General features: G+C 39.5%; 1 protein-coding gene across 1 annotated transcript in view; it reads right to left on the bottom strand.

The window, feature by feature from the left end:
- Positions 1 to 15,779, bottom strand: part of GLT1D1 (glycosyltransferase 1 domain containing 1) — a 58,171-nt gene extending 42,392 nt beyond the window's left edge. The window contains exons 1-3 of the mRNA XM_074159628.1: positions 15,625 to 15,779; positions 8,049 to 8,197; positions 4,420 to 4,525 (exon numbers count right to left, since the gene is read on the bottom strand). Of these exons, the coding sequence (XP_074015729.1) occupies positions 4,420 to 4,525; positions 8,049 to 8,197; positions 15,625 to 15,692 (323 nt within the window). The 5' untranslated portion in view covers positions 15,693 to 15,779. The remainder of the gene's footprint in view (positions 1 to 4,419; positions 4,526 to 8,048; positions 8,198 to 15,624) is intronic.
- Between the last annotated feature and the right edge of the window lie 4,297 nt (positions 15,780 to 20,076).

Genomic DNA, 20,076 nt, shown 5'->3' with positions numbered 1-20,076 from the left:
GCAAAGTGACTGCTACACTGGCAGACATACTACTGAAGGGCATTTTGACCGTTTTCTGGTTAAGTCTTTTTTTTAGGAGAAGGGCATTTAAATGAATGAACCATAGAATAGTATATAAACACCATCTACTCCTCTGTAGCATATATAAATCATAAAGACAAAGTAAGAACAAGCAAACAAAAGTGTACTTGAATAACTTAATGGCTATTTTTCGTCTGGGAGGGAGAAGAGAATTCTATTCCCAAACTTACTTTCACCTTTTCTCTTATGGCTGTTTATAATGGCTCATCTGGACTTCTACTTACGTGCCTTTGAGAAATGCATGTAGTACACGATCATTCCACATAACAGAAGAGTTTTGTCAGAGACCATTGAAAGCAGCACTGATATGAACAGTTTTCATTTTTGGGCATCTCATTACAGAGAGACTTCATCCACAGAAGTCTGATTTCCAAACACAGTAGATAAACAAGGTATTCTTACTGGGAGTTTTGTGTAATACCAAGAAGTCATATGAGATATTTTTATGGAGTTAGAGTTAATAAAGAATCCCTGTTCAGAAGAGATCTTAAGAACACACTGGGCTTTAATGTAGTTTTTAAGTTGTGATGAAATACAAACACATGCTTTGACTGTTTTTGAATGGAACTTTAGTGTTAACTAGAACAAATAGGACCATTTCTGAAGACTATCAGTCCTGTGGAATAGAAATGTTTGAATGCCTTCTTCATATGAAACATAATGTGTCTGCTCAGCACAGTCCTCTTTTTTAAATTGCTTTTATAGATATTGAATATAAAACAGAGGTTATCACATATTATACTTATGATTCAGTGTTTCTTTTTCATAGAATTAATGTAATGTTTCTGTCCTGAGCCAACCCTATGACTTCTCAATGGTTAGAAGTGAAACACATTGCTAAGTCACAGCCAGAATAGTGCCTTTCATTTAGACGTTATGTTATAATTTGAGGACATGAAGTCATAATCATTCATTAGAAGTTACATAAATGCTGAATTACAACTCCTACTTTTGTTTGTTGAAACAAACCTTATTCCCATACATTTGTTTTGTAATATCTGCTTTATGGTACTACAGTGAATTTCACATATACAACTTGACAGCTTTAAGGTTATTAAAGCCTTTGCAAATGCTTGTTTTGTCAAGTTGCACATGCTCCCTTTCCAGTTTTTGCAATTATACTTTCAATACATCACATTAACAAGCAGAAAAAACTGTTGCTCCTAAGTCTACAAAATACTGTTCAATAGGAAAAAACACCCTAGAGGAGTACAACCACCATTTAGAGGAATGTGATTAAAAATGAAACACTCATTATAAAGCTAGACAGTGTTCAATACTGTGCTTTATGGAATGTGGTGGTATATTGTACTGGACAAGTAATCTACAATTCATGGCACTTTCTGCTTAGAACCCTGCAATCAATAAAGAAAAAAAAAAATCAATGTTTCTTTTAATAACTATGCAATGAATAATACTAGCAATAATATTGAAGAGATCCTGTAGCAGAGAAAATATTATGAACTGCATAAGGATGCAGTAATACATTTTGAAACATCATAGGAAATCCAAGCTATTAAACTATACTTCAAGATCCTAACTTAATTATTATTTAAAAAAACATTCAGTAAAGCACAGATTTTGCCTACGCTATATTAGGTATATTTTTGACAAATCATATTTTAAACACAGAACTGGATCAAATGGACACACTCAGAGATTCTGTTTTTATATAATTTTCATTTTGCACAGTGCAGAAATTTAACTGACACATTATATTTTTTCTCTTCCTTCAACCTGTTTAAAGAATAACTTCTGATTATTTGATAACAAAAGTAAACGAGTATATAAATTTTCTCTTGAATGGGGCTGTAAGTTGCTTTTCAACTACAAGTCACACTAAGACGTAAGAACATGCCCTAATGATTTTTCAATCATTTTGATTAAGTAATGTCTTTAAAATTTCTTTACCTACCACATTTTATAGGGCACTATAGACAGAACAGCCTATCTACGCCAGCTTTAAGTTAGCTAATAATAGCTAGAACGTACAGTGGTATTAGCAAAGATAAAACTACGAGATATAAGCCTGCTGCATGTATTTCCTCATTGCTGACATGAACCAAAATCCATACTGCCATATCTGACCCACTGTAGTTATCCATCTCAGCTGGAATGCCGGGATGAGGATACCCTGAGCAAGCTCTGTTTAGCCAAGTATTTCAGCTCTGCTTAAGTATGCAAGCAGTACCACTGGATTTGGTAAGATGTTCCAGATGCTTAAATTTTATCACACCTAGCACACTCGGGGACCCCTTTTGCTTACGCACAGCTCAATTCTGGAGTGATGACTCTTCAGGGTACTCAAGTCACCAGTCACAGTATAGTTCAATGAGGCTGAGTGACCTGCTGTAGCAGCTTACTGTCACCAAAAAAAAAAAATCCTTCCACAGGCTGACTTTTCTTATTAAAGTGGTAGAAAACTAACCCAGGGGTGGAAAAAAAAAGGACAATTTTACACTATTTAGTGAGTTAAACTTGCTCAGAAAGCAGTCTGACCCTGGCACAAGGAAGGGTGGGTCACACAGCCACAAGCAAGAGAAAGGAGAAGAGGAAGGGAGGTAGCAGTAGAACCATCCCTGCTATCATTGAGCTATTACACTGGCTGCACAAGAAGTGACAGCCTTAGCCTCTATCTTGATAATCTATTAATTCAATTTCATCCATTTGAGGATTTACATCCATAAAATGCTTTAGTTTCCAATAAGAAAAGTGTTTATTGGCCCACCATGGACGTGAGCAAACACTGATAAAGTCAATAGACCTCTGGATCAGGCAGAAGGAAGCTTCTTTTCTGGGATGTTGAAACAATGAGAAATGCTGCAAAAAGCTTTTTGGTTTTTAGTTATTTTCTCTGATTTCTGATGAGTTCTTGAATTACATTTGATGACTACACTGACATGTCACTAGAACCTTTCTGGACTTTAAAACACCCTGAAACTACTCTCTTGTCAATTCACCTAAAAAATTGAGAGAATTTGCTTAAAGACTTTTTTCAGTCTCTGCTTCTTTATTCATGTATCTAGAGAAAGGATCACACTAGCAGGAAAAAAGAACAAAAGCTCTTTATACTGGAGTCAGCTGCTTTTCAGTCAACCACTGTATCAACAAGCTAAATGTGAGGCCTCCGAGAACAGGTTTGATTCTGTGATACAACACAACTAACGCCAGTAATTTGTGGTTGTTGTTTCACTTAAGTCAAACTGCTGGGCACCTTGGTCTGTATGCACAGATAGCACTTAATGTGTAAAATATGTTAGTTCCAATACAAAATAGTTTATAAGTTTGAATATAAGTAACATAAACCAGAACCTATCAAGAAACAGAAGTTTTAAAAGAAAACAACTTGGAGCAACATTTAGCACTTCTGGCACAGGGCCTTTGCAAACAGGATCCAACCTTGTTTTGGTTAAAAATATTACTACAGTTAAGATTGAATAAGAATATTCAAACCTCCACCGCTAACAAAGATTTGCTATTTACATAATCATACCTCCACCACTAAATCACCATTAACCACCTCCTCTACTACAGATTCACTATTTCAATACCAAATATCAGTCATTTCATGGTCAGGATAGTTCTGTACAAATGAGGTTTGTATGGATATTGTTGAAGATACTTAGATGTGCATTTCTTTACCTGAATCTCTGCAACCATAAACAGTTTAACATAATTTTAGTAAGAAATTAAAACTTGATTGCATAAAATTGTATCCATTACAAACACATCAAACCACAGTCAACTTGCTACAGTCTACACTTATACTAACCATCAAAGGCTGTCTTTATAATCTCTACCCATAAAGTAGATTATTCTATAGAGCTGCATGCTGCCAAATCCCAGGTTAAGTATTCTTGCTATTATTCTCATTTCTTTTACCTGTCTTAGAATTTTATATCCTCATCACATGCATAGTTCTATTATTCTAGAAAACAGTTATGATTCAGTAGACAAATCACAGGATTAGTTAGCAAGAGAATAGAATTCATTAGCTCTTAATGGGATTTGAGTCTGAAAATTCACAGCCCAAGAGACCAAGTTTCAGCACTCCCTCTGCCAACTCTTACATGGACAAACACGATGAAAGGATTGTAACAGAGGAAATAGAAAATGAATAGACTGCATACAGACTATATTTTATGAAGAAACTCTTTTACTTCCATTACTGAATCATAAAATAATATGTAGAGATCATAGGGATTTCAAGTAGTCTATCATTTGTCTGATGGCCTACACATCTCCCAGTGATTCCAATCATTTATGGAACATTTCCTAAAAGATCTGCCATTACAAAAATGCAATTTCCTGTCATAAACCTTCCAGACATGCTTTTACCTGGCTTCTTCTAGCACTGCTCCCATTACCCGACGTTTCTCTTTACATTTGATATCTTCATTTACATCTGTCCCACCAAAGATGATTCCAAAAGGAATTCTGCTACCTGCAAAGCAATGACTATGATGAGAAGTTGACCAACATGTCAAGGTAATGACTAGAAGGGGACATTAAGAGTGAAAAAGTATATTGATAATACCGTATCATATATGTAAGCAAAAGCCTTTGAAAAAGGAACCTGGAGAAACTTGAATTTTTATGGGTTTGGCACTGAAAATCCCATAAAGTAACTATGTACTTTCACAGCATGTCAGTCCGTTGTGTAGCTATGAGATTTTCTTTGCCTTCTCCATGCTTTGTAAAACCAATCAATTAGTTTCTACACTTGGCAGCCCACCAAACAGCATATATATTTTAAATGTTATTCACATTTTAAGAAGATGCATTACTGCAAAGTTTAGTCTCAGGTATCTAGCCTTAGCCACTCATTCACTGCCCCCTCAAGCATTTCAATAGAGTGGTTTGGGTGACCATCCTGCAAAGCTGCTTACTGAAATTAGTTTTGGGTTTTTTTTAAATATTGACTTCCAAAGCCAAATTTACTGCTACAAAACATGTAGATAGACTCACACCATCGGCCAAGGTCACTGAATTAAATAAGGCTGTTTAGCTGAACCTGCAATAAAACCATTGTTTCACCTAATTCCATCCCAAAAGATGGATCTGTGTTTATAATTGGTTGTTCCAAGATCTTCTGTGATCACCCAAGTTATGAAAGTTGTTTTAGGATGCCTTGCAGTCCTCAGAACAGTAAGACCAGAGGAACGCATGTTGACTGTGGGACAGTCTGTGCACAAGACCTTATCAACATTCAAATTTTAGACTATCAACAAAAGCATATATATCCTATGCTGTGGTGCCTGCAGTCTGGCAAACACCTAGTTTTGACACACAGTATCACAATAAATTCATATTTGCATGGGGTAAAGCCACCAAAACAGGGTTGAATAGCACTTCCACACTAACAGCTGCTGGACTTAAAAGGACAAGTCCAAAGGCTAATTAGATGAAAATACAAAAGCCAATAGTAGTGTAAGACTCCTTTCTAATAGTATTTCTTCCCTTGGAGTCAGGTTATTTTTAGTAACTGACAAGTCACCAGTAATGTTCTCCCCTAAACTAATCAAGACAGCAGACAATAATGTTTACTGTTGATTGTTTCAGCACTGAAAACGATTAAGTGGTCAGTTTTACACCACATTAAGCTAACAAATAACAGACTCATGGTGGCTAATTACTACAAGCAGAACATAGTTTTAAATTCCAAATGGGACTGCAGTTTTGCAAAAGAAACAATTTCCAGTAAAACAGTCTAAAAATCCTGCCATTAAGGTAACCAATTTTGTGGATTTTGCAGATTTCTGCTAGCTGCAACAGACGAAACCAAGGTTTCCTCTGATTGTGAAGACAAATAGGCAGTGAGGCTGCATTGCCACTACACACTGTGTATCAAGAAAATATGCATTGTTTTTTTCCCTTTTGCTGTCGGATGGAAGGGGAGAGGGATCAAGGACTCAGTAGACAACGCTGTCCTCAGCACTGGATCAAAGAGCAGGACAAAGGAGGTTACTGTGTTGATGGAGGTTCTTCCTTTTGAGAGATAATATAACTGACCTTGAACGTTCATGGCTGTGGAAACTATTGGTGACGCTTTCTGTAGTGACCCACAGTTTCTTAGGGGTGGGGGGCAAATTATAGCTTAATCAAAATTCATGGTTAAAACCAAGCAAATTAGAAAATGTTAAAACAAATGGGGAACGAAATAAATATGTTGATAAAGACAGAAAACATAGTGTACATTTCACATTTATATTTGAAAATTAAGTAAGCTGTAAGATAAGGATTTATTAGCATTGCTAATTTGCTCACTACTACATGAAAGAACAAACTGAAAGAATTTAAGATTAATTGCCATTCTGGCTACTTAAAGACTTTCTTCGGCATTTTTAGATATTATACTCTAATGTTTGTGAAGAGAATTAATGTGCACTATCAAAGCACCATAGCACTAATCTTCAAGAGACTTTCTGTAATACAATATAAAATATATATTGCCTTTCTAATAAATAAAAAAGTAAATAATTATGTCATCTATTACATGTGTTGATCGTACATCCCCAGACAAAGTTTCCAAGATGAGGCCCAAAAGATGGTAATACGGTAATAATGGTAGTATAACTGTAATGACTAAATTTCTTTAAGGTATTTCTTAATACCGGGTTTGGAAAGATTAAATGTTACAAGAATCAGGAATGTCCTCTGAATCACTTTTTTCCTTCAATAAGTCTATAATAACTTTTACACTTTGACTAGGATTATCCCAGCAATCATACAACTTACTGTCTTGCTTTTCACAGATTTCTGTTTTATTTTTCTTTCAGTTATTGCAGATGCTTTTTGGAACAGTGTGACTGACTTACTTAAATTACTGAGCTTTTGTAAATCATTGAAGTATCAGGCTTTGTAGGATTTGTGGAATTTTGAAAATCTAATAGCAACAGTATTCGGGCAAGGCTATGCAAGTAACAATGGCAATAAAGTTTTATAGTAAAAATTTAAAATCCAACCTTATTTTTTGTTCCTTAAAAAAAAAAAAAAAAAAGAAAAAGAGACAGTTCTAAGACCTTCCATAAGCCTCCTCCAAAACAATTCTAGGTCTTGTCGCAAAAACAATCATCTCTACACTCCGACAAGAGAAGTCTTAATACACGTTAGCAGAGATCATCTTACAGAATCACTTTTCCACTCTAGGATCCCTACTGAAATCAGAGCGCCATTGTCAATACACAAGCATGCCAGACAATAATTCAGGCTTTCTGAAAACCCACCAGCACAAATTGTGGGGGGACTTCTGAAGTCTGAAAACTAGCACAACAAAACTTACACTGAGATCTGATAAAAGTATCAAATTATGTACCTTTGTCCAAGTGAATATATTTGTATAATACAAATGTGATCTCAAACATGGATACACACTTGCAATTTCAGTAGGTGACAGTGTCTGTAATTTTGAAAGCCAGTGCTTCTGGTGTATCATTAATGGCAGGCTAAAATTTTGTTCTACACGGCTAGATAAAATAGAAAATTTTATTATTTGTCTGAGAACATCCTGTCTCCTACAGTTTAACTGACATGAATGACCCCTCAAAGTTATTTCATGTCCAAAAAACCCAGACTCATTTTTGAGCAGAAAAATCAAATTAGCCTCTCTGCTTTCTTCTGTTTGACCTCAGCTATACTTAGCCAAGCCATTGTCCTCTGAAAGAACACATTTGCTGAAAGTATCTTAATGTTAATATAATGCTCTTATCTTAATGTAGTTAAAGTACTTAATTATGAAATGCACTATGTGCTTTAAAAGTACGTTTATTTAGTTCTCTCCTCTCTGGATCAGATCTCCCACTGAGAAAGATGTTCAGCATTTCTGAACATCTGTTGAAGTGGATAAACAGAATAACTATATTACATGTGGGTTTATACATTTATAGACATTTATAACTGTATTCATTCTCTTCTCTTTCAGTACCTTTTTAAGAGGTATTTTTATTGCAAAATAGAAAGGGGATTACCTTGCAGAAGTCTGCCTGCTTTATAAAGATGAATGGCCAGGGCTGCATCAAATTTGTCTGTGGAGGTTAGATTTGCTATTTCAGTTGGACTTTCATACATGAAAGCATCTTTAAGAACACAGATATGACCGGCAACATGTAGATGATTCCTTCATTGTCAGAACAAATAGAAAAAGAAAAAAAAAAGAAGATACTATTAATGTTATAGGCATGCCAGTATATTAAATAAGCTTAATCAAAATGTTTTTCCTTACTAATTTTCACTCCAACATTCACCTTTACATTAATTTTGTCCAAGCAACTCTGGAGCTATTTACAAGGGCAGGGGGGAGCAGTCCCTGAAAATATTTGTTACCTTCACCATTGTAAAGCCACAGTCACACTTCCAAGCAACATAAACTGCATCCATTTTAAGGCCAAAGCCCACAAATTATAAACACCACCTTTGGGAATCAGCAGAACTGACGTATGATCAGCATCTTTCTAGACTGAGCTTCAGCTCAATACACTGAAAAGACTCCTTTCGAATTGAGTGTGTTAGACCTTGGTCTTAGAGATTCTCAGATCCTTGCTCTGGAGAACAGCCACCAAGTGAAACAAAACACAAGTATGTCCAGCTAATCAATACTATTAAAAATACAGAACATAGAAATAAATGTTTGCAGGGGCAAAAAAATTAATACATAGTTTTCTGTTTGATCGTGGGTTCAATTGCTTCTTGTCTTAGTTTACCCATTTGTAAAACAGTCGCAGGATAATTGAAGTATAAGAAAAAAACTACACAAAAGTAATTACACAAACACTTCCACAGTCTTTTTAAAAAAAATCTCAATTGCTAAAAAGAAAAAAACCAAACCAAATCTCCCCTTATTCTAGTGTCAGCTTACCCATTCATCTTTATATACAGTGGTTCCTCACATTAAAACATTGATTAAAAGACTGCCAAAGTCAAGAAACTGATTGATTACAGGGGGCTTTACTTTAGGCATTTCAGTGAGCTTTGTTTTAGTCTTGTCTTTTATACTCTAGGCTCATAATTTATCCCACTGAAACTAGAATCAGCTATCAATGTTTCCAATTACATCAGCCAAAACACATACAGGTGAAAATCCATGTTTTGATACAAACTAGCACACTCTATCTGCTGACATGTAGTGTTTACATTTTCAATATTATAAAAAGACCACAAGAATGTTTTCTGCTTATTACATATTGTTCCAGTTGATTTATTTCCCATAGCGTATTAATTGTTCTGGCATTAAAATCCTGCTAACTCAATAGCTTCTTGGATAATGTCGGCTCTTTCCTTTCTTGATCATTTCATATCCTCTCAAGGAATGTAATTTTCTGTCCTGCAGAAGTTAGTCATTACTGCAGAAATTGGTGCTAAAAATGTTGTAAAATGTCTTGAGGCCTTGAAAGGAATGTATTAGCACTATATCAGACAGAGCTCCATTGGCACAACATATGGTGCTGTATTTCTTCCTTATTCTAAAAAGAAACTCATTTTACTTTTAACTTCACCATTTGAAACAAGACCAATAAATTATAATAAGTACTAATAAATAACAAAACACAGCCAGATTGTAAGTTCCTTATTTACACTGTTGAGCAATTATTTACATCAGTTGTCCCATGAACTTATACTGAGTACCTGCTTGCCTTTTGAAAGAGGCTCTCAATTTATATCTAAATAATGATGCCCAAATCTCACAGCTGTGGAACAAAAATCTCTCGGGCAAATACTTGGGATGCTCGTGCATGCATACCATAATTTCACAGGTGCTCATTAAGTAGTCTACAAGAAGTTTTTTCCCATCAGTATTCCAATTACCATAAATCACTATCATGTACAAGCAGTATGTTTGCATATTACAATTAATTTGAAAATAACTCTCTCAGGACATCAGGAATCAAGAAATTCAGCTAGGAATCTTGATCTAAAGCACCTTTTTTTTTTTATATAAATGTACTGGGAATGAACACTTTTCCTTTCCTTCACAGTTTCCACAGCTCCAAATCTCACAGCTGAATGACAGCTGTTTCTGCAGTAAATGGAGGGGGAACTCCCTCAAGTGTTCCAAAGGCTCATAAATTGTGGATTACCTCTATAACTTCATTTTTTTTTCTACTCATAATGACTCAGGAGCATGTAAAAATTTTGCATACAGCTTAAGAAAGAAAAATTATGAAATTATTCCTAGAATAATTCAAATTCCCAGATTTAAAGAGTCCTTAATCCCATAAACATACCATTAAGTTCAATATGATTAGTCACAGGCTTCAGATTATGCATCTATGGAAATATATGTGCATAGAAGCAGAGTTATTGGGTAGTATTTAAGTACTGAAATTTACAGTGATATTTTCATATTTTTCTAAATTACTTTTCATCTTTATAACCAAAAAAAAAAAAAAAGCAGGCTATGATTTTCACACATATGCTGTTATCAAGGAACATGGTAAGAGGGTGCTGCAAAGCTATTGCAGGAGATTTTTTTTGAAGGCTGATCTGTCTGTGAAGTCACAGATGTCCCTGAATAGAGCCAAGACAGAAGAGATACATTACCCATATCTTTCCTCCTCCTGGCAACTGTGTATTCACATTATTTTGCCATTTCATAAACAAATACTTTCTGAATGAAAAATAAAAACGAACACATCTCCTGCTGTCTGTGAATCTAAGACAACACTGAAAATGCTAAACCTGAAGGCTGCATTTTCTCTCTATCACAGTTTTGTATATGGTAGATAAATTTCTAGAACCAGAATTTGCCTTTCTCTGCCATATCTTTCCCTTCTACCGAAACTTTCATGGAAGCCAATGCTGCTACTTGGGCAGAATAATATTTCTAAATGGAGTTTGGCTGTCAGATTCCAGTTTTTGAGTGATTTGGCAGGAAGTAACCAAACAGGGAAAACTTCAGTCATTCAGTAGGTTTGAAAGGTCATTTCTTAAGAGTACATTGTATTAGTAACTGCCTACACTACGATATTTATACACATCTGAATATTGGACAAAATATTTCCCAGCCCCACTGATTTCAGTATTCAGGGAATTAATTTTTTTTTGTTATATTTTTTACACTCTTTGGAAATCATGAGGCTTATAAGTGAAACTTGTAAGTGTCTGCTCTGGATCTATACTGTATGCAGAGAGACATTGCTATAAGGTACAACCCTTTTCTGACACACATTTTCACTTTATTAAAGATTTCTATAGAAAATATTTTTTTCTCTAACACAACTGCAAAGTACCAGGTGATGTTTTACAACGTTTCATTTCTTATTTCCTACATTACTGATTACAACTTCTCACTTATCCTGGCTAGCAGTCTTTCCTCCTTCAACCTCAATCAGCAGTTCACAGGTCTTCACATACAGAAAGAGTTTTATAGTTCCAAACACTGCATGACTGAAGCTAAGACACAAGCGAGCGAAAAGCATGCTTACTGCTAAAGTGCTACAGTTTTCAAACCTGCTTTATTTTCTGTGATGTCTTCCTCTCAAAAACATTTGTGTTCTAATTTTCAACTGATATTTTAATGGAATTAATGGCAGACAAAGAATGATTTCCAAAAAGTTCCTGTTAGGTAGATACACTGACACTTCTTGAACGACACAAAATAGGCTTCATCCAAAATATTAATTATCTCTTTCCCTAGGCTGTCTATTCTGTAAAGGCTATGCATCAACTACTGTTAAACCTACACAGCACAATTCAAAGCCTATTAAGTAAGCGGAGTCACTTCCACTTCCTTTTTTGAAACTCAGCCAGAGCTGAATACTCGCAATTCCCACTGAAGTGGATGGAACTACAAGACTAATGCTTGATCTTCTCTGTTTTCTTTGTAAATTATCTTAATTTTTTTCATACTTGATGAAGCAAAGTGTTTGTTTTATTTCTCTCTCAAACTTCTCCCTTAAACAACACAGAAAATTGTGTTGGCATGAACCAAGTATGAATAAAATCCATTGTGAATAAGAAATTAAAACTGTGAGCAAAAATGGGGAAAGGATCCTGTCTGTACATTCTGAAGTCAGTAACTGGCCTTTGGAAGGACAAAATAACTCTGCAAAGTTTAATCCTGCCTTATAAATAGGTCTAGCCAGGCAGAACATTTTGAGATGCAGCATACCTCAAGCACATGCCACCTAAGTGATTACATCTCGGTCCCAGAGGTGGCGGATGAAGGCCTGCCCCCCTCTGGGAACAGCCACGAAAAAAAGCGCCGGGATTTACTGGCACTGGGCAAACCAATGGGGGTAGGTAAAAGACCTCTTATGATCTACCACGAGGAGAAGAGGACCTCCTGCTGTACAAATGCCCTTCTGTGTGATTTTAGCGTTAGGAGATAGGGTAAGACTAAACAGAAAAAAAGTTGGAGCCCAGAATTACTCCAATAAATGTCTAAGGTGAAAAATAATTGTAAAGAGGGATGATTACCATTATTGAATTTGTGGGTTTAATTCTCTTGCAGTTGATTACCTGGAGATTTACAGAATGGCTCTCTCAATTGTCCCATTTCAAATGAGAATTGAAGCAACCTCTCCCTCTCCAAGAGATATTTACATATGGGCAAAATACTTCACCTAAATCTTTCTAATTAACCAATTAATTCAAGATTTCTATTCCTCTTTACTACTAATACAAGATGAACAGAACATTTCAAGGGGCAAAGAAGATTCATTTATTCTTTTTCCTAACACCCTCTTTGATGTCTTTTCTAAGGCTGAAGAATGTCAGCTGAACCAAAGACTTTTGCTTAGTGTTTTATTCTCTACTCATTGCTCATATTTTCTTAAGGTGATTAAAGATTATACACACCAATACAAATAAAGCCCACAGCAACACATTATATCACTTGTTTTAGCAAGCTGACTTCTAGCCAAATTGGACTCTGGTATCTTTGTTACCAGTTACTTTAAACTCAGGAAATGAACATCTTATGAAAAGATGAAGCAGTTATAGGAACAGCTGTAATATCATAAACATAGTATACCCAGTGATAATAAGCCATAAAACTAATCTATGCTGGCAAGTGTCCAACCTGGAGACAACTTCATTGTTTCATTTATACTTAACCAAAAGTTGCCACGGCTCAATACAAAAAAAAAAAAAAAAAAAGACTGAACAAATAAATTCATAAGCATGTACACAGATACAACTGAGGCCAAATAGTAATTGGAATATATATTTTCTGTGTATTAACACATACGCTACAAAGGTTACCATATACACTTAATCTCAGGTACAGCAGATTAGTGTGAGAACCGACATGCCCAAGCCTTTGGCCATACATGTAGATTTTTATTTTTTTTTTTAAATGGCATAAGGTCTTAAGAAAACCAGTATTAGATGGAAGTATCTGCATAGGATGGTTTTAGTGATAGCTGTCCCCTGATTAGCCTTTTAGTAAGGAAGACGGATTTAATTGCTAGCTAATACTCTTTACTTTTTTTCCTGATCAGACTTTTTTTTTTTTCCCCAAACAGGCTCATTTATATTATTACTATAAATAACATCTACGGTAGGTGATAAGATAGCGACTGAACATGACATAAGTTACTGACGCTCAAACACTATTTCTGTTAGAAGCCTTTATCCACCTTTATTGTAAACATGAATTAAATTCATCTTTCACTAATTATCTTCTTTCTGTTTGAAGGTCTGTGTGCATGAGAAAGCAGCATCCACTTTGTACAAGGTAGGCCTATGAAGTAACAGGATGCTAAAGCAAGTTGGCATACTCTACACTGATCGCTGCAGATGTGTTCACATAGCTGCAAATGATTACGTTAACGTGGTAGTATATTAAACCATCTGTCAACTGAGCTGTTGCAACTCACCACGTCTATGTCCTCTTTCACACTACAACACATTAGCTCAGGCCACCGTGCACGAGTCGGAGCTAGAGAGGACTAACCAAAATTGCTGGTTACCGTGACTCACGTAAAGGCACCTTGCTAAACCACTGTGTCTCGATGCAGGATGCTCACATGATCACAATCAATCTCAGCGTAGCCAAAAGACAATTTTAAATAATATGTGGACATTTGTTTGTCTAGCTTATTCAGGCTTAGTTTGGCTAGAAATAATGCAAAACCAGCTTTCCACTAGATTACCTCTGCACGGCTCCACAGTCTAAATATTTGTCTGACTTTCCTCATTTTGACATGGAAGATGGAGGTAAGTGAATATTTAACTTGTAAAGGTAGAAGAAATAATCTTATGGAGGAAGAATGAGCATAGACATCCCCAAGAATAAGTAGTTTTGTATTATCCAGTGAGAGCAAAAAATTAAAGATGAAAGGAAATGCAGAATGCCACACAAACCACCACACATGACCTTTGTGCTGACATGTGCAGGTAAAAAATCTGTATTAAAAAAATAAGAACATATTTCTTTATCTCAACATTTTATCAATAATTATTCTTTTAAAATACAGAAAACTTTAGCTTTCGCTGGTCTTTATGCTCTATTTGCTTTATATCTTCAATGCCTGGGTGACTGACATGAAGCAGCAGGTATGTTCCACCACTGTCTAATACAATAGCCTGCACAAATCTGAGGCTGAACTTGGTATGACACGACTAGTGTGAAAACGCAAACAATGTCAGAGGACTATTTCTATGTATAACATATATAATGCAGATCAAGGTCAGGGAAAACTTTTAATAGCAGAAGAGATTAATCCTAAGAAAAACCCTAAACTGGGAGTGACTCTTTGATGGGTAAGAAGCAACCAAGGCCTTATTTTGGGCCTGAAGAGGACAAAAACATTGAGAAATTGTTTCATTTTTACAGTGACTTTTTTTTTTTTAAACAGAGCTCACATGCACAGTAAGGCCCTCATCAATACTGTCAGCCACATCCTTTTTCCACATTTCATCGAAAAAGTTAAATGGGGACATTAAGAGTATTATGCATTTACGCAGTTCTGTTTGTCCAAACCATTTCAAAGCCCCACCGATTCCTAATTCCTGGGAGAGCTGCATCTGGAACTCCCACGGCAAGGGTGCTCACTCGAGGTTATAGGGACGGCTCCTCATCTCGAAGCTGCCAACACCCGCTGCTCTCCGCATCCACCTCTCATCTCGTTCTGGCGGTTCCCTTACCCCCCAGCAGTACGGACAAAAGGGGACACGTTGCCCGCACAGAGCGGCAGCGGGCTCCCCCCCTCCCGCACACGGGCTCGGCCCCACAGCCAGCAGGCCCCGGCCTCCCGGCAAGCGGCGGATCCCCCCACGCCCGCCCCGGCGCTGTCAGGGAGGGCCCGTCTCGGCGCTCGGCCGCCGTCCCCCTCACACACCCCCGGCGCCGGCCATCCACGCGGCTGCTGCGGCGGCAGCGACACCGCCTCCGTGCGCCGGCGGGGGCAGCGAATGGCGGACGGCCCCCCGCCAACCCCTCTCCATCCCCGCAGCACCGGCCCCACCGCCGAGCCCTCTCTGCCCGCCGGGGAGGGCTGCGGCGGCCTCGGCGTGATGGGGGGGGAGGGGGCGGTTCCGCCTCCCTGCCGGTGAGGCCAGGATCCCATGGGATAAAGCTAGCGGGGATCGGGGGACACTCACTGAATCCTGGCGGCGGTGGTCGCGTTGCCGGTCTGCGCTCGGAGGCACGCCAGCAAGAGCAGCCTCATAGCGGCCCCTCCTGCCACCTCAGTGAGGGGCAGCGCCGCCGCCGCCTCCTCCTTCACCTGCCCGGCGGCCCGGGCGCGGCCCCGCCGCCTCCCGGAAAGGGCGGCGCGGGAGGAGCGGGGCTGCCACCTGCCACCGCCCCGGGCGGGCCGACCCCGCTGAGCCCCGCGAGGGCTGAGCGCAGCCCGAAGGGCGGCAGGGCCTATGGGGTGAGGGGACGGTCGCGCCCTCGCCAGGTGTCTCTGATCAGAGGGCACTTGATTACAGAGCCAAGCTCCCGGTGTTGTGCCAGCAGGTTTGGGTCCCTTCCCCCCACCTCGAAATAGTGCGATGTGTTTTCATCAAGCAGCCACAAAGGCGTTGTGCTCAAAGGATGGCCTCAGAGAAGCCTTAAAGACCTCCTGAGAAGAGCATCAGGGGAAAGTTGGTGTCGGCCACCATCTCCTGAGGCAGTTTCTCAGCTGCACCATGGTCCACCATGTGTCTCCCAAGACGGAGGTGGTTCATATTCAGTGCAGGAATGAAGAAAAAACTAATTGCGGATAAGATGCCAAAAACCAGAAGAGCCAGAGGAATGTGCTAGTCCAAAGAACAAGGCAACGGTACGGTCAAAGACCACACTAAATACCATGAAGCAGAGCCAAAGGTGTGTAAGAGCGGGGGAAAGCTCTGGTGATGCACCACAGCCTCCACAGCAGCAGGCAGAACCCAAAGATACAACAAAGCAGGGAAGAAAAAAAGGAAGAGCCCAAACTCTGGGCCAAGAAAACTGTATCCCAAACTACCAAGCCAGTCTTCAGGATAAATCCCAATTATAATCAGGAACACCATGAGCAGCTAAGATCAGATGGGTGGGGCAGCAGGCAGTAAAGCTGAGTGGCCAGTTTACGGAGTCTGTTGGGAGATTGATAGGGGCCAGGTGGCTGACTGCAGATATCCACGGCCTTGAACTTGATTCAACATTTCGTGAAAACATTGAGAACACGTGCAGGACATTTGTGGCCATGAGACAGAAGAGGAGAGCTTGATCTAACAGAAAACTCACTTCTTTGCTAGCAAAGTATATTGCTTTGTAAGTATATTGTATACTGATCTGGTTCCCTGATATAATTCACCACAGGGCCTCACGGAAGCTTATGTTTCCCCAAGACTGTAGAAGACAGGGAAAGCTGGTCTGCAAACTGCAGCACCTGTTTATCGTGGCTTAAATTACTCTTCAAGTCTCAGTGTCACATAGGGGGAAAAAAAATATGCCACATACAGAGAAAGGCTCCTAAATTCAGTAATTTTTAAAATAGTAGTTCTTCAAATAGCTTGTGTCGATCTCCGAGGATGACAGGTATTCAGGAATTGAGGGTTTAAAAGTGATAAAGATATATATTGGAGCATATTCTGGCAAATTGTAAGCATTTTGGTACGCCGGCTTGCGTTTTGCTAATAGGTCTTCATGCTGCAGAGCTATATTCAACTGTCTGCATCTCACCGAGTCATCACTTAGAAATAATTCAGCATGTTGTTCAGACCATCTTAAACTTCATCCAAACTAAAAAAGATGGCTACAACTTAGAAGAGCAATAAATCTTGCACAAATGCTAAAAATAGCATAAATGCTAATTTAAGGGTAGGAAGGACCAAGCTGTCTTCATCATCATTTTAGAAAGTGTTTCTGGCATGAAATCCCAGCCTCATTGAAATTTAGAGGGCTTTTGTCAATCCCTATTCAGCCTTAAAGTTTGTTTCACCGTAAGTGGCCTACATGAAGCATGTTTTGGCTTTTGAGAGCACTTACCACCCTCAAAACAAGCACCAGTCACCTCCGTTAGTCACTGCTGCCCAGCTGTCAGTCTAACAGTCCTGCAATAGATCACACAGAAGCTTATGCAGCTGCCTTTCAGTTTCCTGATACATTGCTACTCTAGATCGTTTCCCAACAGACCCTCCTCCCAGTTCCAAGATCTCCTCTGCATATAGCTCATCCAGCTGCATCACACCAAGAAAGGCTGGCAGCGTGTGTGCCAACCAAGAAACAGGCCTCGTCCTGTTGCTGCAGCCCTGTACCTAGAACAGCCTTCAAATCCAGAACAGGGACATTCCCCAGTTGCGCAGCCTAAAGCAGGATACATGATGATGCTCAGGAAGTCATGTTTTGGGCTAAAAGGAAGCTGCGGTTTTGGTATCTGCATGAGATACCTAATTACAAATAGCATGGCCATTGTAACTTTTCACCGCTGCTAGCTCTAAAACCAGACAACAGCTATCCAGCACATTTAGCGTATCACACAAAAAAGACAAAAATGCAAACATCAAAGTAAGACAAGGCCTGCTCCATGAGACAAATGAGGAAACTTAACCAGTCACCTGGGAAATAAAGAGGAAACAAAGGAAACATTCAAAGAGGTCTTAACATTTTATTACTATTTATGGTAACTCTGGATTTTGCGCTTCATAGGCCTTGACTGAAAAAATTAAAAATCTAGAAGTCTTTGCAGCATCAAGCATTTTGTGTCTTTGAAAACATGTACATGCACAATTGTACACTGTATAGACACAGGTGCATTCATTGTATCCAAAGAAAGGGTCACGGGTGTATCTTAATGAAGAAGTTTCAAATATAGCGTAGCTAAGCATTCTTTTGGAGGAAAATTTTAAAAACCACCTTCCTGAAACTGCTATTCTTCCAGAGAGAGTGTTTGGGTTATAACAGTAGCTTTTGAATTTTAGTGAGAGTACCTACTTCTCAATACCTGAAGATTGAAATAACATTTTATAATGTACATTTCAGATATTATTCAGCATTGCTAGGTGTTGGTAACAGTTGCTGGGTAGGCCAATATAAAAATCTCAGCCCACTTACAAAGGTAAATTTTGAAGGGCCTAGAATGTGATATCCGCATATATTAAAACACACAATAACAGTGTGGTTAATTACTTTGTAGTCTCTAGCAAATGCTACTAGCCCCCCTTAGGAAATGTAATCACAATTGATATGATATACTGTATTAAGCTGGGCAAAGCTGAAACGTAATTTTTAAAGTTACAGAAAGAGTCATGTTATAGTAGTTCACAGAGATCTCTGTACAGCTAGTTGCTTTTTCCTCGTTGTCCTTCGTCATGAAATGTAACTAGTTAAGAGAGCAAATACATTTAATGAGTCATTTTTATGGCATATGTTATTTACAAAGGCCCATTATTAAATAGATGTATTTACTTCTACAAGCATCGCTTGCTTAATTACCAACGCTGTTCCAAAAATTTTAAGTCATACCTGGATGTTGGGTGTAACCATATGATGTAAATCAATTTACCTTTTCCATTGAAAATACCCAACCAGAAGTATCCTTCCCACTTTGTTCTGGCCAAAAATATGACTTTAAGATCTGCTGTTGAAGACAATTCCATACTGTCACGACCTTTACCTCAACAGACCTGATGGCGGAACAAAAGAACATCTTAGGACTCCAAACCTGCAACCACTAATGTGTGTTTCCTCATTTTAATCGTGCACTTTCTCCCACTCAAATCAGAGCCTTCATTCCCCACACGCACCGGTGAGGCATTATCACTGCAGGTACCCCTCAGAGAGACCAACCCCACCTCAAGCAGCACCCATCCAGCCGGGCTCTCTCTCTCCCACCCGGGTCAGTGATGGTGCAGCTGCCCCAGCCTCTCTCGCTGCCTTTACCAGGGGCTGCGTGACACCCACACCCGGTCACACCACACACCCATGTTTTTCTGCAGGATGGCCATTTGACAGGGACAGTCCCTGCTTTTGCTTCTCCGACTGAGAAGCAAAGTAGGGAAACAAATCGCACTTTAATTTTGCCGTTATTGCTGAATAAACCTAAGGAGAAAGCAAGGGCTCTCACGGAAGCCACGCTGACCCTGTGTCGCTCATAAAGTCACACAGCTCCAGTTAATACCTAAAATGTAATTCCCAGCCTGAACTAACGCACGAAATAACCACCAACCCACTTTCCTTACTGCAGGCTCCTTTCCCGCCCTCTTTACCCCGCCTGGCACCCTCGCGGACGCCGCGACGGAAAACCCGCAGAAGAAACCTGCCGCCTTCCCTTCCCCGGTAAAGCTCCGCACACCGGGAGGCGAAACCCACCCACAGCAGGGTTCGGCCCCAGCGCTGAGGAAACTCCCCGCGGCCGGCCCGCCTCAGGATCCCCTCACAGCCGGTACCTCCCAGCGGACCCACCCCACAGCTTCCGGTCCGCAACGTCCCGTCCCGCCCCCCCGCTGGCCCCACCCCACCTGCCGCTCCCTGATAGCCCAGCAGCCCACATGACGGCGCTGGCGGCGGAGCGACGGCGGCCTCAGCCAATGGTGGCGCGTCGTCCCCCGCGTGGGCGGGGCGGGCCGGACCGGGCCCCGCCGCGC

The sequence above is a fragment of the Numenius arquata genome, chromosome 16 (assembly GCF_964106895.1).
Source record: "Numenius arquata chromosome 16, bNumArq3.hap1.1, whole genome shotgun sequence".
NCBI classification, from domain to species: Eukaryota; Metazoa; Chordata; class Aves; order Charadriiformes; family Scolopacidae; genus Numenius; species Numenius arquata.
This window is presented reverse-complemented; position numbering and strand designations above follow the sequence as displayed.